General features: G+C 40.5%; 1 protein-coding gene across 1 annotated transcript in view; it reads right to left on the bottom strand.

Moving 5' to 3' along the window:
* The window catches only part of cdh23 (cadherin-related 23), a 182808-nt gene that overhangs the window by 100173 nt on the left and 55615 nt on the right, over positions 1-27020 (bottom strand). The window contains exons 7-9 of the mRNA XM_085182044.1: positions 7914-8108; positions 7683-7811; positions 4013-4091 (exon numbers count right to left, since the gene is read on the bottom strand). Of these exons, the coding sequence (XP_085038170.1) occupies positions 4013-4091; positions 7683-7811; positions 7914-8108 (403 nt within the window). The remainder of the gene's footprint in view (positions 1-4012; positions 4092-7682; positions 7812-7913; positions 8109-27020) is intronic.

Consider the following 27020-nt stretch of genomic DNA (forward strand, 5'->3'; position numbering starts at 1 on the left):
GTCTCACCCTGTGGACCGCGGATTTACCATCAGAACCGCTACCCTGAATCTCCTTCATCATAACAAAAAAACAACAACTGCAACACAGCGGGCAGAGCGCTGCTGTGATTCTATCTCATGTACACATCAAATCCCAGATACACTCCTCTGATTGGAGGAGGGAGAGGAAATCCTCATCTTGAGTCCCACAATCATTAGCGTGAATCACAGCTGCAATTAAAACCTCGTTTATCTTAATTACTGAACTAATGAGACGAGTCCCGCAGGAGTGAGCCGCAGTCTCAGAGGACACTCGGGGTGAGGAGCGGGAAGGCGAGAGAGGAGTCATGCAGAGTCACACTTGAGTCTGCAAACAAGCATGCCCTCGCACCAATCTGAGCAGATAGACAGAGGCATATGTGTAAGCGTGCATGTACAAGCACACACACATATAGAGGCTACAGACACATATATCCATGCAAAATGCATCATCATATAACCTTACCCTCCCACCTTTATCTCCTAGCACTACATCACCCTTCAACTTCCATTATCTATCAAACTTATAATGATTTTATCAAGCCTACAGACTCCATCTCCATAAGGGCTTAGTGCGGTGCTATAACTCTTGATTTTGCAACGACCGGGAATACATCGCACCACCTAATTAATGTCTTTTTAATGCTTTTCTCCTCCAGAGCTTAACTCAGCCAAGCTCAACTTTGCAACAAGCACAACACACACAACAATACAACATGTGGCAGCAGACGGTAAGTAAGACTGAGTAGGTGTGTGCACTGAATGGAAGCAGCAGGTTTATGGTGAGCTCAGTAAAGAAGTGGGCTGGGCAGTGGCCTCTCTGTCCTGAGCGTACAGCTATCAAGCACACACACTCACAAATAATGCATGGCTGCGCACATGCATGGACAAAGGGTCAAATTCCTTCGTTCAGCTGTGAGATTGCGCAGTGACTCAGCAGATGGTAGAAGACTGAATATCTTTATCACCACAAATTCCCATGGTGTGCCAAGCATATCAAGCGGTGCCAGCCCTTATCAGCCAGCTGGCAATAGTGGAGGCACCGATGTCCCTCCATCCTGGCCATTCTGGGCTCAACAGGGGGCAAGCAGAGTTTAAAGGATACAGTCCACAGACGGTTGTAATCCTCCCAATGGGTGTTTATTTTCCACCACGCAGATCAATGTTTCAGTCCTGAAGGATCTTTGAGGGATTCTTCATCCTTCAGGACTGAAACACTGATTGTGGTTGAAATAAACACCCTGCAGGGGTATTAAAGAAGCATTGCAGCAGTGGATGGACAACACAGTCAAAAGTGTTTGTGTGTTTTATCTTAATAGAAATAGAGATGCTTCATGTCTCTCCTGATTAACTATGATTCAGGTTTGTATTCTCAATCAGGCCGCACAAGTCTGACTGATACGTTCAGCGGCTGTGATGCATACAAGCAACACAACTGGGTCAATTACTCAGATATAAATCATAATTTAAATTGACTATTTGGCGCTCACAGAAGCTTTGTGACAGTCAAGAATAATTTATAATAGTGCTGTCAAAATTACTGCATTCTTTTTTGTGAGTCAATTGTAATATCTGACACATTAGCAAGAAAAATGAACACAATTAGCACGGCTAGATCACTTCACAAGTTATGTAGGGTTCTGTAAATTGCACAGGTGGCTCACCATCCCCGTGTCAAAACAGGTGTTAATGTGCATCAATGAGGAGAAAAAAAAGAAACAGCTGAGGGTAAACTGATGGAACAGTCATCAGGTAAACTTGTTTTCCATCGTCTTCAGATACGATATCAACAAATAGCACTAACATTAAGTTAATGTGCAGTCAACTCTCGATCTGTCTGTATCTGGCCTGCATCCACTTCCATGAGTTCTGCTTTTCTGGCACATGAAAATACATTGATATCCATGTGCACAAAAAAAAGTCTGCCTTCCAGTAATTAACTCTCTAAACATTTGTCCAGGCCAATTACCCTGGGGCAATGTTGAAACTTAAAACGAGCATGCTTAAGTTTAAAAGAAGGAAATGGACTCAAGCAAGATGGCGTCACAGTGACTACTGATTTGGAGAAAATTAAAAAGGTTGATTAGCTGGGTGGGTATACTGGGCAATGTGATTACATATCTCTCAATAAATATTATATAATAATAAGTATTCATTCAAGCCACAGGACTGTGCAAAAGCCTTCAGTTGCCCGTCATTTATTTGTCATTTGATAGGAAAATAGGAGATAAGTGCATCAATTTATAGAGATATTAGACAGTCAACGTGCTTTTAATGAATTCGGCAGTGTGTTTGGGATCATCGTCAAGCTGAACTGGCAGATATGCAGTCCCAAACCTTGACGGAGCCTCCACCGTGTTTTACAGAGGGCTGCAGACACTCACTGTTGCACCTCTGTCCTGTGTAATTTCATATACTTCAGCCTTTCTCGCAATAACCAAAGAAAGTCTTTGAAAGATGTTCAGAAAGTCTTGATAAGTATTGCCTCACGAGCTCTTAAACAACAGTCTTGCTACTTTGAAGTAAAACATAAAGAAATGAGTGGTGATTCAAGACTTTTGCACATTACTGTAAGTATGGGTTATTTATATTTAATGTTAATATTCGCTTCCACTTATTCCACTTAGAGGAAATTAAATTCTATATTAATTCAATGCTTTTTTCCATTCTTCTATCAGAAGCTTCAGTCTTAAAAAGGTAATTTATTGCAATTAATCCCAGCAAATCTTTTCATTAATACCTTTTCTTTTAAACTGATTAAGAGTTGTATTTACAAAATAATAGCATCTTAAAAAAGAGAGTGATTGACTACAGCAGGAGGAATTTAGGATATTGTCATCATTATGTCGTTAAGCTGTTCTGAGTTATGCTTCCTGCATTAAGAGCTAACTGTAAGATAAATTGGCACAGGTGTAAACATGACAGCTGAATCATTCACTTAATCTAGTTATATTCATAATACTGGGGTGCATTTAAAGTTGATCCTTTTACATAGTCAGTCAATATTACTCTTGTTGTAACTTCTCCCAGATATCCATCTGCACCTTTAGCGCAAGCTTAGCAACGAGTTTTACAGGATTACGAAGCATGTGAAGCCAGTTTTACAGAGCAAAGTGGTGCAGTGGCGCATAAAGATTAAGACACAAAGCTACAAAGTGTGTGCAGAGTTAATACGCAATGCTTTTGCTGCATAACAATAATTATTTCACGAAAATTTATATTAAATGAATACCTTGAGCCTCGGAAGGATGAATATAGTATTCGTGTCATTACAAATACCTGTCTATCCCAGATACGGATCAACACCAAAGTTTAACTTTAAGCGACCTTGCCCCAGGGTCAATCTGTCCACCAACTTTCATGAAGTCAGTTCAGTTTGTGAGATATCTTCCTGGCAGACAGACAGACAAAGTAACTGGCAGGCATAAACATCATATCCTTGGCAGAAGTAAGAAAACAGAGTATTTAATGCAGGATCACTGCTTCATCCTTATCAGCACCATACAAGCTGTACAACTCCAAAGTAAAGCTCTCAGATATAGTAACACCAACACAAGTCAGGGATTTCCGAAGTGAGCTTAATATGGCGGTCATTTGTTTTGGTCCTTTATCTCAAATCTAAAACAAAATCTTAAAGAAAACAACAACAACAAAAAAGCGCAAACGGAGACGACAACAGAAAAATCGTGGCATCCTTCTCGTCTGCCGAAGGTAAAATTTGTCACGCTGACAAATCATAATCCTGTTTTGATGGCACAAGCCAACTTGAGAATGATAACACAAAATGAAAGCTGACTTCTGCATAACTGAACCAAAACAGTGATTAATAAATGCTCAGAGCCAAGCCTATTCTCCAATTCTGAGGCGCTCCTCTCTGCTGTTATTGACTGTTGTGCTCGATGAGACTTGTCTATTATTACTGCGGAATTATGATAAGAGGTGATCGATTCCCCTCTCTGTGCTGCGGATGTCAGATCGATTATGTGACTCAGACCTGTGATGATGGTGTAGCCGATTCCTCTTGGTCGACCAAGATCCTGGTCAATGGCTGTTATCTTCCGCACTTCGTATCCCTGCAGAGACACACACGCACGCACAAATATAACCTGTAAGCTGCATGCAGTCTTCACAGACACATTTTTTAGTTGTTGAAAAGTAGTTTCCACTTTAATCAGAGAAAAAAGAATAACATCAAACCCTTGGGACACAGTTAGCAGTTTTTGCTAAATAATATACAACTACATGCTATTTTGTCCTCTGCTATGTGCACACCGGATGATAGACGCCTTGAACGTGTTTGAAATCTCCCTTTCTCTTTTCTTCTTTTAAAAATCAGGACAGGATACCTTAGTTTATCCCGGTGAATCAAATATCTGTAACCAAAGCATCAACAAGCTAACAGAATATTCCTAGGCATATCAAAACCGTAAATATCCACTTATCTCTCACAAAGATGTGCCCATCAAATTTTAAAACATAACAGTATCGTATTTCCAATCCTCCTTTATATCTCTTCAATGGAGAGGGTGGGAAAAAAATGTAAAAAGTGCAGGCAAATCACAAACTATTTTTTCTTTATGTGTGTTATTAGCATTTCATTGGGGTTTATTTCTCCTTTCATTGTTTCGAAGTTCCCCTGCTGCGTCAATGACTCTGCTACTCAACAAAACCACAGTGTGACAGCTGAAAAAAGAGAAAAAAAATCAAAACGAAAGACAGAAAGCTATTTGAAAAGTCTTTGATCCGCTGAGCTTTCTCAGCCTTCTTGCCTCAATCAGACGCAGCGGTGGTACTTAAAAACCCCTGTGCTGCAGTGTGAGATTGAGAGACCTTCCCTTACTTCCTTCCTTCTCTCCTCCCTCCCTCCCTTACTCCCATCTCAGCCCTCTCACTCACACCCGAGCAGGCAGCCTCCCATTGATCCTGCAAATTGTGTCTAAGACGTGTTTATGCTCCATTTCTGCCAAAGCATCTCCTGTCATTGACCAATTACAGCAGAATCAATTACAAGCCTTTTAGAGAGACTGATTCACACCTATCACAAACTGAGGGGGAAACCCCCCCCCCCACACACACACACACACAAATGAGAAAGATGCAGGGACATACTAAGAGAGGAATAGAGAAAGTGAGTGTGGAGAAGTGATGCTGAAGTAATATGAGCAATATTCTCGAGCTGTCCACACAAGTGCAATATGTTCAATCAAGCGTCAAAGACACAATCCCTCCCCTCCTGCACACACATGCAGACACACACTAACATGTATACACTGAACCTCTTCTCCCTCTTTTCATCCTTTCATTTCTAGCTATACAGTGCATTACCCCCCCCTCCCCCTCCTCTCCTTCTCCTCATTGAGTTGACAGCCAAATTGCGTTTGTCCTAGAAGGGGCTTAAACGTCAGTCCGAGCACAGATTCACAGCTATAACAGCTAAAAACCCTGCCCTGTGATTTCATCTGAAAATAATAATAAAAAAAAGCATTTCTTCTACTCCTTTGTCAAACTTTTCCCTGGATGACTGCTTGATTGGCCCAGGAATAAAAGAAAGACAGAAACAGAGAAACAAACAGGCCGCCAGAGAGAGGGAAAGGTAGAAACAGAGCGTGCGCACTTACACCTTTGAGAAATGACCTATGACAGGGACCCAAGTTTGATATCTCTACGTGTAAATGTCAAGGGCCTTGAGAACAGTTGACACTCATTCCGTCACTGTACGCCCTCGGCTTATCACTACCAAACACTGCATAATGGAAATGACACAGAATACCACATGAGGTCATTGAAGGAGTGTCTGTGTATAAGTGTGGTGCTGCTGCGGGCTTGTACTCATGTGTCTGGCTTTAAGCACTGTTGTAATCCTGTGTCTGTAGTGGGGTCAACAGGGCTAAGTAATAGATTTCTGATTTTGGCTGTGCATCTGCCGTGACCTGCTCTTACATTGTAACTGTAATAGGATTAGACACTGCCCCCTACTGTTAGAGGTAAGAGATGAGGCACTCCGAGGCAGTATTACTGAGGATTAAAGCTTCCAAGCTGCTGTGATCTGGAATCCACTTACTAATGTTAACTTTACAATCCAATGTAATTGGACTCTTTTAAAAAAATCTTCCCTCTTATTCCCTCATCTAACTTTATACCTGGCTTTTTTTCTTCTCTCCGGTCACCTTTTTCTCATTCCACCCCGGCATCCTAGTCTCTTTCCATACCCTCACACCTCCCCCCTTCCTCCTATTGTGACCTTCCTGGTGACAGTTGATGAATCAGAGAGTCCGGGAGACACCGGGCTTCGACTCCGTCACGCCCCGTTAATATGCATGCAAATGTAGCACTTGACATTTCTACTACAGCGCATTCGGGCTGGGAACGAGGGACGTGCGGGTTGTTGTGTGAGTCGGGGGGCTGATATGGGTGAGAGACTGGGGACGAAACAGAACGAAAACTGATAGAGTGAGAAACCAAAATCGGGACGGACAGTGTTATGCCCCTGTGTGTAATTCTCTCTCTACAAGTGGAAACATCAGTAGCTGGACCATTAGCCACCTGGGAACTGAGTTTAAGAGCTGAGCCAGGAGAGTGAACATAATGGTGTACAGAGAAACAGACATTTAGTGTATCAAATACCCATTATAAACCTACTTGAAACTGAAACAAAGCTACTGCCATTTTGAGTCCCTAATGTACTTCATGTTATACCCAGACTTCATACACATGCCACAGTATGAGCGCATATGACCAGAAATCCTGTAGCCCTGGTGACCTTTGGCAGGGGCTTCGCATCTATGAATGAGGATTGTAAATCTATAACAGTAATTACCATCTTCAACCACCACAGTGCTGTATATGGGGGCACTGGACTGAATTTGGGTGCATGTAGGTTTCCAGTGTTGGAGGCTCAGGAGTGACGATAAGATGTGAAATATCATGCCGTCATTCAATTAGAGTCAATTCAGTTTTTTTATAGAGCCCAAATTACAACAACAATCACCTCAAGGTAATTTATAATGTAAGGTAAGGTCCCAAAAATAATAAAGAGAAAACCCCAACAGTTAGATGACCCCTCTGAGCAAACACGTGGCAAAAGTGGGAAAGAAAAACTCCCTTTTAACAGGAAATAACCACTGGCAGAACCAGACTTGGCAGTGAGGAGAGGGAGACAGGACAAAAGACACACTGTAAGTTCAATTGTAAACACACAGAGGTGAGTGAAGGAGAAATGCTCATTGCATCATGGGAAACCCCCACAGCCAAGACCTGTTACAGCCTAACTAGGGGAGGATTCATGGTCAGCTGATCTACTATAAGCTTTATCAAAAGGGGGAATTTTAAGCCTAACCTAAAAAGTACGAACCATCTGTATCCTGTTCAGATTGGGAGCTGATTCCACAGAAGAAGGTCCTGAAAGCTAAAGGCTCAGTCTCCCATTCTACTTTTAGAAACTCTTTGTTTTTAATCATATTTCTTTGCACGAGTTGTATACACCTTCTGAATAATCAAAGAGCAACATGAGCATGGGACAGGAGGAGCGGGATATGAGAAATGAGGTAAAAGATCATTTGAATGTTCTGGCATCAGAGCAGGATGGAAAGAAAGAAAAGACGAAAGCTGCTTGAAGAGGGTACACACTGTGGTGGTGAGATGTAAAGTGGGACTGTATTACTGACCAGGGGAACATCCTCCACTATGTTGGTACTGTAGGGCAGATTGGTGAAAATGGGATCCATGTCTTGGACATCAGTGATGGTGATAGCCAAGCTGGCAAGCCGGGACAGAGGTCGGATTTTGTCTTGATCCTTTCAGAAACCAAAAATCAAAAACAAACACAGTATACATTTAACAGTGCTAATGTAATTTTGCTAAAAGAGACTAAGTTTTGATACTGTATGTGTGCTGACCGTAGCGTTGACGGTGAGCTGGTAGGCTGTCGTCGTCTCATAGTCCAGAGCTCTGGTCACAGTGACAGTGCCTCGGGCGCCATCAATGGCGAAAAAGGCAGAAGGTGGCTGAAAGGAGAAGAGAACACTGCCCCCAGTGCCTTGGTCTGGATCGGAGGCGTTTACCATAAATATGGATCTGCCCACCGGTGTGTCCTGAAAGACGCATCGAAGAAGACACAAAGGGAAGTGAATATATACAAACAACAACCCAAGAGTATGCAGGAAGATATCTCCTATAATTACGTTTAAAAGTCAGAGAAAAATAAAGAATGAAGCAGGTACAGGAAGGCTTTATTAACTACGAAAGCAACAGATGGCAGTTTAACTTAATTAATAATTATTATTATCCAAAACAATTTGGTGTGATTGTGATTGATCCCCTGCAGCGTTTCCCATGAATGATGACATCTAATAACAAAGTATTTGTAGTCCATCTGGATGAATAAAAGCAATGATTTCAGTAATACAGCTAAACTGACGCGAATGTGAAACAATAACCCCAACGTTTGTTTTGAGTTGTCCGTGGAGATCAGGCACACAAGACAAATTTATGGCAGACTTAACCCTCTTGTTTGCAAGTGAAATAGCAACTTGCCTTGGTAAGGCAAACTGTTGTTGTTACAATAATGCATCTATCCCTACAACAGAAAGTATTTGTTGCGCTTTGCTGTCTGTAAATATATGCATTGCCTATCTGTGTTGCCCACAGAAATGGTCTTGGGTATCAAAAAGCTAAAAGCAAAGATATATGAAATGCCCAGAAAGGCTGCAAGATGCTACACCAGAGGGTCATGTGTGTAATAAAAAAACAAACAAACAAAATAAAAAATTAAATAAAAAAAAAGAGAAGGCTGTATAAAGACACACATTTTCCAAGTAGCCCGAAAAGTCTGTGGAACAACGGCATCATTAATTGGAATTTTATCTCAAAACAGCCACACATACATGCACGATTAATAAGAAATGAGAATGTGTACAGGTACAGAGGGGAAAGGACGTGAAGGAGGATGGGACGCATCCTGATATTCCATTAAAAAAGAAAAAAAAAAACCCACTTGCACAGGTCTTCTACTCTCTCCTCCTGTTTACCAGACCTGTAGACACAGACCAGAGAGTGTGTGTGTGTATATGTGTGTATGTATGGGTGTCTACGTTTACGTGTGTGTGTGGTCTTGTCTATTGCAGGGGCAGAGTACGACCACATGGGGAGGTCATGGTGTTGAACTGAGCTGGGCCCTGAGCCAGAGCTAAAGTGACACAGTAAGAGAGCAGTTGACCCCACAGTCTGTCTGCACTGGTGTCAGGGGAGTGTAGAAGTCTATTTGCATGTGTGTGTGTGTAAATAGTGGTGTGTCAGAGTCTATGAAACTGTGTAACTGTGTGTAAACGCCTGGGTTAGAGGGGGTAGACAGTATGAGCAGAATCAGACCTCGCGTGGGCATATGTGTGTACGCATTTGTAATTTGTGTAATGAAATGTGTGCTCTGCTCTCTCGCAGTGGTCTCTGCATGCAAACATAAACAGCATCGCAAACGGGTCTGTCCAACCACATTAAGCTAGACCGCCATATGAGAATTTAAGGAGAGCAACAAATGTCAACGAGAGTAACAGAGCAAGTTTTTTACCCCTGGAATCCTCGCAGTGTTGTGTAATGTATGCAGACGGGGTCCCGGATCATTTCTCAGATTTATGTAGTGAAAATTAATATAATTTACTTTTTTTTTTCTTTTTTTTAAAAGTATGTCTGAAAGTTGTGAATGCTCAGATGTAGTCGTAGGCCTTGGGTTAAGATTATATTTCTTTTAGTGCAGTTGCTCTGACTACAGGGAACGACACTGTGGCAATAAGAGTGAAAAAGGAAGAGGAAAAAATCTATTTCTTGTTAGAAAAAAATGAAAATAAAAAATAATTTTTAAAAAATGAGAACAACAACCAGAGCTGACAGCTTTCAGTCACTTTCCATGCTCTGCTCTCTCTTTTTGGGTCCCTGAGAAGCTCTGCTGCATCACTTTGAGTGTAACCTGGCTGACAATTCACAAAGTGAAGGAACAGAGTTACTAATCCACTCCCCCACAACAATAACTGCATTTGAATAAACATCTAAGCTGCATTTCTCTGATATATTTAATATGTTTGTCAAGTTGTCTGCTTAGGAGGAAATTGGAAACACCTCTAAAGGTACCCCACAGCCTGCAGCGCGACACCCGAGCACAGCAACAAATTAATTGGATGAAAATATACGCAATCAAACTCTAGGTGAATTAATTAAATATTGTTGCATGTAACGTGTGTGTGTGTGTGGGGAATGGATGTCGACATTATCAATTCTGCTTTGATGTCAAGGAGGCAGTTTGATGGTTAAGTGTTGGGTGAATGCATGTCTGTGTGTGTGTGTGTGGGGCACTTTTTGGAAAAAGGAAGAGTGTTAGGATGATATCTAAGTGTGTGTGTGTGTGTGTGTGTGTGTGTGTGTGTGGATAAAGAATGTAATCTGATGTATCCTTTCCTTCCCCTGAAGCATGCCACCTTCTATCTCTCTTTGCGCAGCAACCTGTGAAACAATAACTCATAAACACCGCCAGGGTCAAACGCTGCAAGGTTCGGTAAATAACGCAACGCGCTCATATATGTAAACACACACGCGCGCACACGCCAGCGCCAGTTTTGATCTCTCAGATTTGACAGAGGCACAGCATTCAAAGCACTTCAAGCAACAACAGTTCAAAGCTTTGCCGGGATGTGTAGATGACCAACTCTCAGCAGAATGTGTCAGTGTGCCAGTGTGGTGCTGCTCAGGTTAGCGGGCTCGCCTGCGTGCGGTTGAAGCTCGCGTCTGAGCCGCTATTCGATCTTTTTGGAATCTCTCCCTGAAAACTGAATGCGAGCATTAACCAGTCACATTATTCAGTCTTATCTTCTTGCTTCCCTTTAGTCTCTGAAGGTCAAGCTGCTCAGTTTGCATAAACGGTGCATTTTAATACTAAGAGCAAAACAATAAAGCAACCTATTTAAAGAGTTTCCTTGGATCGTCAGCTCCTCTTGATGGATTTCTCTGCATTCCAGCAGTCCAACACTAAAGAGAGATCCACGGCCTGAAATATTCTCTAAGCAGCCACTACACAATACTGTCTTCTACTAGCACTTTTCTCCTTTCCAATTGGTCACAGTACTCTTCCTATTGGGCTATTGATTGGACTCGTGTGAAGTCGATGTGAGTGACCAGGCGCAAAATACAAGGCAGTGAATAATTCTGGTTTTATTAACCTATAAGACTACGCAATCATTTCTCCATAAATGAGACAGACAGTAAACAACAAGGACAAAAGAATGGGTGAGCACTGGCAGCTAAACTGGATACTACTGAATGCTAGCTGAGAACCATGTATGTGTCACTACCTATACCTTCAAAAGAGCAAAAGCCAATTGGTTTGTCACGGCACATATTCCAGCATATAAGCCTTGACAGTGCTTTGCAGCTTTTGAATAAATGGGGCTATTTCCTTGGGAAGAAGAATGTTAAGTGGAGAGATGGTTGAGGAGGGATGAAGACAGTTCCCTGCTGTGTCTTATCTGAAGTGCACTGTGGGAATCACTCTTCTCCCTCTGAGAGCTGCTACTTATGAAAGAAGGAGAAACATACAGCAGAGATATATAGAAAGATAGAGACGGAGGAGCATTCTGTTTATGGTACAATTCAAATATTATCTGAGAGCTAATACTAATTTTGTGTCACAGTAACGCTGAAATGCATAAAATATGAACATAAAAAACCCTCAAATGCAAAAGTGCTCCCGCTAAATACTCCTACTTTAAAATGAAAAAAAGACATTTTTAATTGCTACCTGTGTTATTGTAATCAGTTTGATAGATTTTAAAGTACCTACTGTACAATAACAGAGCAAAAAAAGTACCCTTACATTTCTATAGTCCAAAAAATTTCAAAATACAATTATGCTGCAGCACCGATCAATGAAAGAGTGAGAGAAACTGCGGCATCGATGAAACTTCCCAGGAGCTTTGTGGGCATCATTGTGAAAAGGAAGAAATCAGGAAGCACTTTTCTGACTTGGCCTTTCAGCCAACTCAGTAAAAGTTTAAGGAAGGAAGGCAAGTGACCAAGAAAGTAGTGCTCACTTCAGTAATACCTCTGAGATCCTCTACAGATAGATAGATGCTGGACAGTTGCCTGTGCAGCATTACGTCAATTAGGCTGTAGAAGTGTGGCTAAAAGAAAGTCATGCCAGTTGTCAGACAGCACTTAAAAGGCAAAGCACTGGACGAAGAGTACTCTATGTCATAGATAATGTATATAATATCAAGATACATCTGGTGAATTTCTTGGTACATCACCTTTCTTATCAAGCATGTTGTGCACAGTATGCAGTAGCCAAGGATTCTTATCAGGGACAGAGACAAATCCTTGAAAATAAATAGCTTATGCAAGACACACTTAACCAAAATATTTCAGATCACATCCTATCATGCACACCCAGAGGACGGTGCTGGGACTGTTTCTGAAAAATCGAACATTCCAAGATTAGCTGAACACCTCTGATGTGCTCAGTGAAGTCCTCTGACTAACATAGGCAGCAGAATTTCTTAGGAATGATTTCCAATTAATATCAATTAATAAACCTTAAACAGTGCCATTGTAAGTTCTACTCCAAAGCAAATGAAAACTTACTATTTCAGTGATTCATCTTAACTCTGCAAAGACAAAAGTATGAAGAAGGTCGTAAATGTGACACGAAAAAACAGACTACAAGTTGTAAGGAGACTGAAAGAACGCAGACTGCGATAAAAGGCAGGGGAAGACTGAGAATACAGATGAGGAAATCAAACTGAAGGCCTGTCGCTAACAACCATGAGACATTTCTAATAAAGAAGGGGGTCCCCATTCGCTTTTAACTTTGCCTCTGCTTTATCGTACGGTGTGTTTGCCCTGCCTTCTTCACTACTCGTCCTATATGTTTAAAATTTCCGGTTTTTAATGGCAGCGGCACTTCTGAGGCCGCAGAGAGTCAGAGCTGGACGGACCAGGACTACACGCCGCAGCTTCTCCGTCGGACTTTAACAGGGCTTGAATCCCCTGAGGGCTGGACCTGTGAGGATTCCACTGGTTAAATGTCAGTGGTCTCCTCTAGGAGTCCTTGAGGGAGCAGTCCGTACAACGAGATTAGACTCTGTCCAAGAGTACACTTAGTTAATTCATTAGTGTGTCACTCTCAGTATGGAGCCAAATTCATTCACACTGTTGTGTAAACGTAAATTATGCTCTTCAATTGGACGAGCTAAAAACCCCAAATTACTCTATTATTTATTCAATTAATTCGGCAAATAATTAAACACGACTCTTACAAAGCAGAAGAAAATACAGCGCTGGTTAAAGAGGAGAAAAACAAGTAAAATATATAAAGTTAAACATTTAAAGCTTTTGATATTACACTTCCTCAAAGACCGAGGATGTGATATTTAATACAGCTCACGCTGGTAGCATATCGCTGCTGCTCATTAAACAAAAGACTGCAAAAGCAGCACCAATACTTTGCACTTTGCTTCTCTCTGAGGAAATGCAGATTGGTCTCCATCAGCCCCTGAATTTATGCCATAATGCATGTATTTTTTGAACAAGATAAACAATGTTTCATCACAGCTAGTTAGTATTCTTCTAGTATTCTTCCTAGCACATACTGGATATGTTTAATACATTTTCTGACGAAGTCTAAGTTAATTCATCTTGTAAAAATAACCTGAAGCCCTTGATGCTACTTTGGATTCACGCCACCATGCTTCTTCCTTCTTAAGTGCTTCATTTGCTCGGGATTTACTTATCTATGATATTTATAACAGCACAGAAACTGCATTGATTTCACTGCTCAGGAGAGACAGGTGTATTGAGTGTGAGCTTTTCTAGCCATATGGTCTAGAGATCAGTGGTGATAAGCAAAAGATGCGACTCTTTTAAATACTTTTAAATGTTTTATTGATTGGACCTGTGTCAGCTGGAGCTTATTTATCTACTTATTTAACATGTTTGGGTGGCAGAAGCTTTGAAGTAAGTGAAATTTTTTTAATGATGCTATACAAGCTGAATAAACCACACTCTTGCCCAACATGACAGTTTCTGCAATGTTTCTGAGTAGAGCACCTGAATGCAACTTAAACAAACCTAAAAAAAACATCATATCTGAGAAAAGTGTAACCACCCATGATATTTTTTTGGATGAAAGGGATATTTTATAATAATTAGTATTTATAATTCAGGCTTAGCAAAAAAATTCAACTTTTGATTGTAACATATAGTCACCTTAGATCCTAGCAGAGTAAAGCCAGAACAAATATGAAACTTTGGACATCATTTCAAACAGTATGATGATGTTATTCACTATATCTTAAAAAAACCCAACTTAATAAGACAAATGGATTGACAGAAAGTAACTAACTAAACGTCCAACTACTCAACCCGGCCACCAAATGTGTGGCCCTGCTTCTGCGACCCGTCGATTAAGCGAGTAACATGTAAGTTAAAAATGCTATCACTACGATAAAAGTCACGCTAACTTTTTTATCCAACCTAGTAAAGCCGATGGCCAGCCTACAGACTTCTAAGTACAATGTTTTGTTCTTATTTTGTCAGAAATGTTAAAGACATGGTGATTTGAAGGGGCAGCGCCTGGGTTTCGGCTCCCTGCTGCTCGCAGCGCCAGAGGCCCTACTGTTCACTACAATAGAGCCATGATTACACCTACACTGCTCAGAAGGTTTTCAGTTCCTCCCCAGCTGTCTGCTCTCCGCTTGCAACCCAGCAGGCATGTGATTGTACCAGCTCAGCTCGCCCTTTCACTTTCTGCCTCGCACAACCTCTGTCCCTCCATCACTGCCTCCCACATGTGGCACCTTGTCACACTACCCCGACATTATTCCAACCTATGTGAGGGAATGTATTTCAAATGAGGAGAAAGTGCAGAACTGCAGAGCAGACAGATGTTCCCTTACAAAAAAGGGTAAATGATTTGACCAAGCGAACATGGCTTTGGTTTCTGATTAGCTGATTCCTGTTGGTGTGACAACTTAACAGTTTAAAACATATTTTTAAAAATGAATGGTCCAGTTCTCCAGGTAAGAAGAATAAAAAGCACTATTGCTATGTTACCAGGAAACTAAGAGCCAGTGCAAGATCTCGCCATGCTGATTACTAAAATTAACAGTCAGTGTTGTCGTACAATAAAGCAACAATTTTGCATTCAAACATGATATTTTTATTGAAACCTATGCTACGAAAAAATCGGGAATTCACACAAAGTGGAAAAAATGTGCAAAAAAATGTCCTCGCTAATGCAGGTGTCACAAAGTGCTTCACAGCTTAGTCAAAGAATATGAGACAAGTAAACAGGAGCCGTCCACACTGACGTTAGGCGAGCTGTTTAAAGTCATTTAGAGGGCAGTCTGAGAACAGTGGCTGTGCTGTGTGATGCTAACATTGCTTCCTTTGCTCCTTCCTTCTCAGCTAATCTCTACAAGGATGTGAGAGAGACATGTGAGGAAGAGATTCAAGGTGGAGAGATGTAAACTGTGATGGTTCCTGGGTCGTGGACTCAGTGCTTTGAGTTTTGTCTTTTCTTTATTCTAGTTGTGTTATTAGTTCCAAATTTTGCTTATAATTTGAGTTTCATTGTATATTAGTCGTTAGTTTCCTTATTCCATTAAGATTTAAGTGCCTTTTAGTCCTTTGTTCTTGACATCTTTTTTGGTTCTCTGTTTTTAGTATTTATATTCTCAGACTTTTTTTTAGATTAGTTATCTGGGTTCTGCTCATAGTTATAATTCATAATCAATTTCTTGTTTCTTGTTCTTCCTTTTCCTTCTCCATCTCTGTGTCAGGTGTTTAGTTACTTCCTGTTTTATTTTGTTTGTCTCTTGCTTTGTGTGCATTGTGTTCATTTTTGCTTCCTCTTTGTCTCGTTAGCTAGATTCTGCTCGACTGTGTCTCGTTTTCCCACAGTCTTCTTTCGCTATTGCCTCCAGTTTGTATTTAAGCCCTCAGTTTTCCTCAGTTCCTTGTTGTGTTCTCCCACATGCAGTGTGCTCCTTTCTTCTGAGTTTTCCCTTTTTGTACTTCTGGCTCAGACCTGGCTTTTTGTTTTTCCTTTTCCTGTTAGTTCCAATAAAACAGCTGTTTTTTGTTGTTGTTCTTAAATAAGATCACTGTGTTTCAATTACTGTAGAAAGATATTTCTGTAATACAGGATTGCGCCACATTGATAAGTTAAAAATCATTTTCACTTTCACTTTCAGCACATATTTCAAAATAGTATCCACAGTTGATGCTAGGCAGGATGTATCCATGCTTTCACGTTTCATTCATGGTTTATGCCAAATTCTGACCCTGCCATCCAAATGTCACAGCAAAAATCCAGACTCTTCAGGTCAGGCAACATTTTTAACATTTTTGGTGTTCTTAACTGTCACAAATGGCAGCCAATGCAATTTTTCACTGCTTCAAGGTTCAGTGTGTTGTGTTCAAAGATGCTCTACTGCATACCTTGGTTGTAACTCATTGTTATCTGAGTTACTGTTGCCTCCCTATCAGCTCAAAACAGTTTGGCTAGTTTTGCTCAGAGAAGCGCCACTTGCTGGATATTTTTTTTTCGACGATCCTAAAGATGGCTGTGTGGGAAATTCTCAGTGGATCATCAGTTTCTGACCTGCCTGTCTAACATGCCAGACTCTTCCCCAAACCTTCCTCACTCTCATGCTCAGTTTGAATTTCAGCTCAACTTGACGATGCCTATATGCTGCTCCCATGTTACTGCCTGATTAGATATGGGCACTTACAAGAAGTGGTGTACTGAATAAAGTGGTCAGTGAGTAAAATAGATCCTGAAAAAATACAGGCACGAACTGCACAGTTACATGGTATATACAGTATGTAAGACTTTCTCATATAAATAGGTGAGGCCATGAGCTGGCAATAATTTCACAGTATGCAGTCTTGGCAGAGATGCTGAAGCAGGTGAATCACAAGAGTACTTAAATTAATCATAGAGGTGACACACAAAACCATATTTCACATTTGAAATTAGCTTATCAATAATTCACTGGTATTGAAACAAGATAAAGTGTCCTTCATCTGCGAGGTTTCGATAGCAAATGAGGAAAATTATACAAAAATGATTTATACCCTGCCAAAAAGAGTGCGGTTCATCTTACTTTAAAACTTTGGGGTTTTTAACCCTTATTTCTGTTTGTGTGACTAATACTTATTCAACTATGACTTAAGTCCACATTACTTATCTCATGGCCATGTTACGTGTTATATTTATAACAGTGTCCTGTAAGTTTCCAGAAACATGTCCAGGATCCCGAGCTTCGGGAAACCTAGCTTGTGGCTTAACATTCATTATTTATTGCAAAGAAACTCAGTGAATAAGGTCGGTGATGAAACCATGTAGCAAAACAAGCCCACGTCTCAAGGGAGGTAATAGCAAGTTTAAATACTGTATGTCATGGCAGTAACATTTACAAACCAATGAAACAGCCCGTCTCATAAAAAAATATGTCAGTAATTACAATTCCACTCATGGTAAATGTTGTGACAGGGCTTCCTTCATAGCCCATGATTTCCCAGGGGCAGTGAGCAGTAGTATGTACCTGTGATAATGCGATGGAGACTGGACTTGGGGCTGAGGTGGAAATGGGAAACCCACCTCATAAAGCCCTCTAACCTTAGGAGACCCACTTGTAAAGCTTACGTGTCTGATACCATCATTTCAGCCTGAGTATTGAGTGTTATCTTGAGCCAGGTTTGAGCTAAGAGACTGAATGCGTGAGTGACAGCGTGGAGTCTACTGATAGGTGTAGCTGTCTGCAGTTTAACTCCAATTGCAGGTGTGATGCTTTCTTGCAGTATAATTACTGTTAGTGAGCTCAACTCTGAACATGAGGGATGGAAACTGTGCAAGCACCCAGTGTGCTTTGTTCATAATTCACTGAATTAGCAGTGATAAGCCAATTGCCTGTACTTGTCTAAGTGCGCTTTGTCGAGTAGAAGTAGAAAGTGAAATTTTCATTTTTCCTCAGTTGCTTTGGATCAATTCTCAAAGTGTTTTGAATGTTTAAATGTGGGATCCTTTAAGAGAACATCAGAAAGATGTGGGTGTTTTCACTGTTAAGGATTTTAGTGCAACTATTTACATTGTGGACAACTATTGACTGTCTTTTAGAGTGAAATAGCTGAGATTAAATTTACCTAAATATGCTACCATTATTATTTCATGGTGTAACTCATCACCTGCAAACAGTTTCTATAATCTAACAATCAAGATTGACTTTGCTGTAATGCAGGTTGTCTTCATTTACACACGAGTAACTGTGATACTATTTGTATAGAAGAATAAAGGCTCACAGAAAAAAGTTTGCTATCTTTTATTGATGTTTTTCTGTAGTTGCTTCCTTGTGGATAGACCTCCAGCTGGTACGGGTGAAAGTCTGCTCTAGGAACAGAAATATAGATTCGTTTTAAAGTTTTAAAGTTAAAATAGTTTTAAAGTTTTGAAAGATTTTAAATGCAAGACTGTTTTCTTTACCTGTGTGTTTGAGCCAAAAGAGTTCCCAGCCATCCTGAGTGTCATTCAAAGGTAACCTGATAGGCATATCTGCTCTCATTTAGATCAAAGCTTATAGGCCAAGTGGGGAAATGTGAATTTAATAGTTGCTGCCTTTTTATGTTGTATTGATTTAATGTTAATAAAGACTGTTAGTAGCAGTCAATAAAAGTCTGGAGTCTGCTGCTGGACCACAAGTCACTGGTGGGCAACATATTTTTATTTTGTTGTGTTAGATTTTCTGTGTCGTTGAGTGTCCCTGGTTGGTCGGCACCTTATCTCTGCCTCAAGGATCCCACTTCAACCCAGTCACCAATGGCCATCCTAACCAGGGGCGTAATTTTCAGGGGGGTTAGGGGGGTTATGACCCTCCCCCAATAATCAATAATAAGACCCAACTAATATATAACCCCCCCCCCAAATAAAATTATGAATTATGTTGCAGAAATAGGCTGTTGATTTTCTTTACTCATTTCAGGTATTACCAGCAAAATAGTTGCATGTTTAATCATCTGGGAATTTACCCAGATTTATTTATTTATTTAGACAGAGATCTTGACCCCCCCAATGTTCAGCACAAAGTTACGCTGATGATCCTAACACTAGCCCCAAAGACATACATGTATAAGACTTATGCAGGACTTGAGGGCAACAGAATTACCAGTCCTGTGTAAAGTTTATTTTTCTGTTACTGCAGTTTATTGTACTGTGAGACCATAGGAGGAAAATATTTCTCCTCACACACTTGTAAATCTAAATCATCTTCTTCTTTACAAAGCAGAAGAGAAAACATTGTGCTCCCTATTAATTTGATCAATGAAAGTAACTGGGCTAAACCACTATTGTACATTATAAGAAGAAGAAGCACTTATCTGAAAACTCTGACCACAAGAATTTGTCATTCTGGTAGCTTGTTTTGAAAGCTAGCTATCTATCTATCTATCTATCTATCTATCTATCTATCTATCTATCTATCTATCTATCTATCTATCTATCTATCTATCTATCTAGCTATCTATCTATCTATCTCAAATTCATATCTTTATCCTCTTTGACCTCCAGATCACAACCCAAATAAACATTTTCAAGCTGAATTGGGGACAAATTAAATGAAAGATCAATATAATAATGGGCTGGATTGGCATGAGCCACCAGACTCTCTGGATTAAACACATTCAAGGCTGACCCGAAGCCATCTAACCATGTATATACTGACAATATTTTATAGGCATGCCTCTCTAACAGTTATCAGTCATTTTCTAATGGCAGTTAGTCTTTCCTCTCCAAATCGTTTGACCCCCCTCTGTTAAACTAGTCAGTAAGGCCTAATGTACTGCAGTAATGTGGTGCAAGTCTTTGTGTACCATACAGGAACTGATGTCCAAAAAGTGTCTTACATTATGACCTGCTTTTATTCCTTCTTGTTCTCTCTCGCTCCACTCTATGGCCCGTCTGCGATTTTCTGGAGAAGCACTCAGCCGAACAAAATGATTCCACACCAGCAGACAGGGAGAGGGGCCACTTTTGAAAGGCAAAGACAGCCTCCCAGTGTGTGTGGGAGAGCGTGTGAGTGTCAAGGATTCATGATGTGTTCCTGTAATTTCCATTTAGATCTTTTTGAAGGGCTTTTTTCTGTTTGGCTGATATTTTTCAATTTTAGTGTTTACTATTTTCAATAATGGAGTATTAATTGAAAAGTCTTATGTTGCTTCAAGTTTGGGTGACTATTTAAAATAATATATTTTAAAAGTAGGACTTTGTTTGGGGAAAGGTTTGAGGTAGCAGTAATGGTTAAAGTAAGAGGATTATGAGATAGGGAATCAATGCCTCCAGTGGATGGCGTGTGTTTGTATGTATGGGTTGGCTATTTTCTCCGTGGAGAAAAGACAACATATTTATCTCCTTATCAGTCTTCTCCCAAAACTGCCTAACCCCCTGTCAAAGCTCATGGCTGACTGCCTCCAAAGAGCTGGAGCTGTTTGTTTAAATGTAAAGGTAATCAGGCCCAGCATGCTGCAGGAATCCACAGAGCCAGAGAGAGACAGATGGGTAGATCCCAGAGGAAGGGTACAAGGACAGGCCACACACATCAGCCAGCTCTGCAACCTTTTTTTTTTTTTTTTTTTTTACCTGTTATGGAAAGTTATACATATCGGTTTAGAGTACTAAAAGTACAACTCATTTTTCCTGCCTTATTTAAAGCAGTTACCTGTAGCTGTGGTTGAAACTATTGCTGCTTGGACGTAGGGAACCTCCTTTTTCTTAAATTTCTCTCAAATTCAAATGCAAAAGTTTGTAGATGGAATGCACATTTTAAAATTGACTTTGACAGTCTCGTGAGGACAGCTTAGTGTACATAACATTTGGGTAGCAGCAATTTTAGCTCACGCTCACTGAGGTTTTTGCCAGTTAAAATGTCATACAGCTGCTCGTATTAGCTGACACGAGCTATTATGATGATGACTAACTTAACTTAGAGCTCTACAAAGGTTTGTGTGTGGACGGGTGAAACATTGCTTCAGTCCTCTGAGACTTGAGGCCATTCATTTATGCACAGCTCTCTTAAGGTAGAGATCAGACAAACTAGTTGAGCGAATTCTTAAATCCTGAAGTCTACATCAGAACATAATGCATTTCTGGTATTTGTCAGGCTGCAAATAGATCTTATACTTCTAAATTCTTCTCTAATTAGTTCGTTTAGTAAATTCTGCTTTTTAGCATAGTGCATTTTTAATGATTTTAGGCAAATTAATTCATGTTATTATGAATAAGCCGAGCTCCCAACTAATGGCTTTCCATTTCAAGGCTGCTATTACAACATAAGAGGCATGCTGGAGGTGTTAGCATCCCAGTGTCCAGATAACATTATAATGCTGCTATCAAGAATAATAAAAACTATCAAGCAAGATAAATGAGCTTCATTTGCTTCATGCAAAAATGTAGTTGACATGAATCAGTGATTACCAGATTACCAGTGACTGCTTAATGGATAACAGTGAAAGATGATGAATCCTGTTTCCTTTTCCTACTGTTGAACATCTTGTTCTCATACACAATTTTCCTGTCCTCCTCAACTCCCTTTTTTAAGAAGTCATTTTTTTTAAAATAGAATTAAATGCAAATTAGAGTAGAACTGATTATCATATAAACGGCTGTTGCCTAGGGGGCAAGACACTCTGGCTTTATTTATTTATTTTTGTCATATTCTTCACAGTTCCCCATAAAACTCTGACTTTAATCAGTCTGCACTTTCTTTTAAAGACATAGGGGAATTTGGGACTGGTTGAAGGGAGGCGCGCATTTCTGTGTATGTGTGGGCAGCCTGTATTTGTGCTTCTGTGTGTGCATATGGGAGGTATGTGACCAAGAGCAGAGCGTACGCCTGTACAGCATCATTCTGCACACTGCTCAATTAGCTCTTGATGTTTTATTTTACAGGTGAGCGCGATCACCTGTAAAGGTACACAGCTGGAACAATAACGCAAAGCCCCATAATCCAGTAGTGAATGGCAATTTTACATAGTGGTCCAGAGGCTTTTTATGGCAGCTGGATTATGTTTGCAGTCACCCACCAGTGCAAGTGATCTGATTTGAATTCACTGGGAGTGAGGGAAACATTGTAAATGGGTAATTACCCAGAACTAACACAGAGGGGAGAGATGAAGTGAAGTAGTGGGAAGGGATTTAGGCAAAGACCTGCAGAGTAAAGATTAATTGTAACTTAAAATTTGGGAACTGACCTCCAAACGGGCTGCGTGTGTTGGATGCCAAGACTTGGTATCCTTATGTAAACCTGTGAGGGCGGGGCTTCACTTGAAAAATTGTTAATTTGCTAATTTGTTAAAAACAAACAACAGATGTGCAAAATTTGATTTGTGGTACTTATTTGGGTTTTTGGGGTACATTTCAAAGGTTTAAAATTTTGCATGCGTTTAATGAGATGTCTCAAAACCCCTACTGAGGGTCAGAGTAGTCTGCTCATTGCTGTAGTTTCTTTGTAGCGTGACGATAAGTCTGCTTTGCTCTTAAAAATCATCAATGATTGATATATTTATCTTGTCAGTATTGACACCGAAATTTCACTATTTAAGCGAAGGGCTACGTTGAAACTAACCGTGTAAAGCCTGAACTATGAAACTCACTTATAAAAGAAAACAAAAAACTGGAGTTTATTGAACCTTCTGACCCCCCCCCCCCCCCCCCAAAAGAAAGCATACCAACTTGCATATCTGTGTTTTAATTTTGTATCAGTTCTTTCTAAATCCAACGTTTTTGTGCCATTAATTGCTCACAGTTTGTTTATCTTAAACAAACACAAAAGCAGTCCCCAACCCCCGGGCCATGGACCGTTACCAGTCCGTGAGTTGTTTGGTACCGGGCTGTGAGATTTGAGGCTCGGGTGTGAAATTTATGGTTTTCAGCGCTTTTATCAGTTTTTATCATTATTTTTCATCGTTTTTATCGTTAACTCGGTTTCCCTGGGTCTTTTCCCGTGTGTTAGGAATAAATTGGTGCCGGTACTGGTTTTATTTTTTTCTATTTATCCGCGACACCTTAAAGGCTGGTCTGTGAAAATATTGTCAGACATAAACAGGTCCTTGGCGGAAAAGTTTGGGGACCGCTGCTTCAAGTTACAAAAAAAACAGCTGATGATGTAGATATAGAGGACTTAAAAAATATAATAGGTTAATAGGTCTTATATATTTTTGGTCACCTAACAACAGTCTGGATAGCTGTTCTGATCTCATCCACCTGTCACCATTTCTCTGCCTCTGGCACAAAAAGATGTGCCAAAACATCTTGACAGAGTGCGCAGACATAGATTGGACTAACTGGCAACCGGTAGCTCTGACTAAGGGTGCGCATGCTTGTCTAAAAGGGATGATGCTGAAAAACTGAAAACTTGTCTATGTTAACTTGTCAATCTATGACTCACTAAGTTTGTTCTAGGATAGCCCCCAGCAGCGATGATAAGCAGTTTAGAGAAAGGACGTAGTGATGGATAGGCGTTTCTATCCCTGCCCCCCACATACTCATGTCTGATTGAAGGAATCTTTTACAATTCTAAAACCTTCATTTTTTTACTATTTCTATTTCATGCTTTTACCCAGGATATTAGTGACCTCGCATCTCAATTTTCATGTTCTGATTCATCTCCCTGCATGGCCTGTGTCCACCACTCTTTTACAGTGAAAACATTTTGGTTTTAAAGTAATATTTAAACAATTACAAGTGGAATTCACCGTGCATGTGCAACAGTGCTAGTGTTTAAGCGTGATGACCAAGGGAAGCTGCACTTTACACATGCCATTAGCAAACAAACTGCGAGGCCAGGGTTGCTGTTGAGGCCACCTCATCTCACCAGCACACGGGATTTGATGCACTCTGTGCTATTCAAAAGATACCCTGCTCTCTCTCTCCCTCCCCCAGTGCCTTTCTTTACTCTCGCCTTGTTTCCCAGTGTGCCCTCGATTTCAAGCTTTTTGTGTGTTTTCACTTCACTCTGAACTCTGTAGTCCTGAATCTCTTCATTCTGTAGTCTGGTCCTATAGGTACTCTGCACTCTATATCATCAACTCTCTCTATCTGTAGCCTCAGGCATGGGGTACCACGAGGGCATAAGGGGGCTCTACTTCCATGAGTCTTAATGTCTCAGGTGTCTCTTTGCACACACCCACTCACACAGACACCAGTAGAAATCTACATGCTTCTTTCCCAATGCATAATTCACAGACTTCAAGCAACTGCAGACATATCTGACCATATATAAGCAGACTGTCCTTCTCCTGCACTATGAACCCCGGTACCCCTTTCATTTTCATGCATTATTCTAGGATTTTAAAAGGCCAGCGGTTACTCCCCAAAGGAAAGATTTGATTTTCAGCAGGGACCCAAACAAGCACAATATTTAAAAAAAAAAAAAAAAGTGTGTTCTTTGTATTGGATGGGTATTCTTATCAGCTGAGGGACTTTAAGAGATATGTAGTTGTTTCATTTTAACAACTTCAAGGGACATTGCATTTATTGATATGTTTGTAAACAGGAGGCAGCAAGGACGGCAAGCAGACGTATCTAGTAGAAATGATAAAAAATCATAAGTCTAAGAAAATAAATACAGATAGTTTGCCACCTCTGCCACTCAGGTGGTATACTATGATGGGTTCTCATAGACATTAGCTGTCATGTCAGTATAGAAAATGCATTGTTAGGCTAGTAGAAGCACATCTGCATATAACATAATCCTCTATCCTGTAGTGAATTAGGCCACTCAGAATAAACAGATTTTTTTAATGTGAGAAAAAACATTTTTCTGTCCAGTAGACACATTCCCAATCTGGCAACAGATGCAGCTAACTTATCAGCATAATGGGCCTATATTTAATTCACTCAGTTGTCCTACATAACTATCTATGGAGCTGCAGTATATTTCCCGACATGTCAGTATGTAGCGCTCGTGACTAAGAAGAATAAGAGAGACGTATGATGATACATCAGCAGTGTGCTGCAAAGTAAACATAGCAGTGGACCTGCAATCGCACCTTCTGTTTATCTGCCTGAATAGAATAGAATGGAATAGATGCAAATAGATGAAACTAAATGTAAATGTCAGATACGGGAAGACAAACAGATCTGAACAGACTGACAGCCAGTACACAGAAACCACTGCACTACCGGGGTCCGTTTGCAATCACTTCATGTAGCTCTGCAGTAGAGAAGAGTGGGACAGAGAGATAATCGAGCAAAGAAAAGTACTGCATGTAGGAAGAAGATGGACATAAATGAGACAAAAACACTTTCACAGCCTCTTTATTACAGCAAACTTTATTACACTAAATAACAGAACTCAGGCACATCAGGGAATAATCCAAAAGGCGGATTTATTAAACAAAAACAACATACAAAATATCCCTAACCCATACTACATAACCTAAAAAGAAACAAAGGGACACTTAGAAGCACAAGAAAACAATACTATACTGAAAGGGCAAGAGACACAGCCCAAACATAATCCACAACTAAAACGCCAAAAGAACAAGTCATCCCACATAGCAGACGGGTGTTGCCTGGATCTGGTGTGAAGCCGGCACTGCTGGCTGACTTCTGGCATGGTAAGATGGCACTGTTTATGTGATGGCATGCTACATCTGGCCTGATTGGGTAAATGTGACATGTTGTATAGAGCACTTTGAGTAATATGGGTGAGTAAAAAGGCGCTATATAAGAATCAGTCCATTCACTGTCTGAACAGAGTTTTGTCATGACAGCATATTTGATTGTCTTCACTGACTCGCTATCCGCCTTAGTGCAGCTGCCGTACCATCCTGGGATGCAGTAAGTTAGTAGGCTCTCAATGGGCGAGTGGTGGAAGGTCAGCAGAGGATGTCTGGGATGATTGCATTAAAGGCTGAGCTGTAGTCCACAAAGAGCATTCTGGCGTAGCTCTGCCGCTTTTCTGGCATAGCTCTGCCGCTGTTCACCCTCCACTCAGCACCGAGTGGAGGAACAACATATCGCGCCATCGGCCCCTGTGGCCAACACCAGTAGGCGGTAGGTGAAGTGTCTTGCCCAAGGACACAACGACCGAGACTGTGGGAGCTGGGGCTCGAACCAGCAACCTTCCGGTGACAAGACGAACTGCCAACTCTCATTATGCAATGTACTGTTTAAAAGAAAAATCTTTTTTTTGCCTTGACAACATACATTCATCTTCATTTCAAATAAGTAGTTATTTTTCACACAGAGAGCAATACCATTCTCCAGCCTCTGCTGTCCAAAACTACTCTGTATTCATCTGGAGGCACTTTGTGTGAAACCATTTTAAATAGCTCTCATGCAGGAACAAAGCAATTGTATAAAATGAAGTGAGGGAATGGAGCTATAAATAGATTAATATAGAGATATGAAAATAAACTTATATATAGACATAGGAACACAAGTTTTAACATTAATGTTTCTGGGATATAATAAACAATATAAGCATACAGGTGTCTAAGCAAACATTGTGGCATACAAAGTGAGAGAGTGCAGTGAGTCATGTTTATTCCTGTTCAATATGTGTCTGACACAAGTGGATGAATTAAAAAGTCTGACAGCAGCAGCAACAACAGGCAATGCCTTCCTGATGACTTTCTATCTGGTTACATCTTTGTCTTTGATGCCTGTATCCCAGCTTGAAGAGTCCTGGACCTTTTTTCTAGTCCGTGGGTGTGTAGGCAAACAACTCTGGCTTGTCACCCAGTTGGATTTCCTGGTAATTGTCAGGTGGCACTATCTACAAATCAGGACACATTAACTATGATATTAAAAAATTGACATGATGACATAGTCCTTGGTCAGTTTACCAAGCATTTCTCAGTTTTGTTCTTTATAGTTCTGTTCATCATATCATTGTTTGTGAGTCCTGGATTATTTGATGATATGTTTACAATATGTATTCTTTTGTTTTCAGTTCCATATTGCT

The sequence above is a fragment of the Neolamprologus multifasciatus genome, chromosome 13 (genome assembly GCF_963576455.1).
Source record: "Neolamprologus multifasciatus chromosome 13, fNeoMul1.2, whole genome shotgun sequence".
NCBI classification, from domain to species: Eukaryota; Metazoa; Chordata; class Actinopteri; order Cichliformes; family Cichlidae; genus Neolamprologus; species Neolamprologus multifasciatus.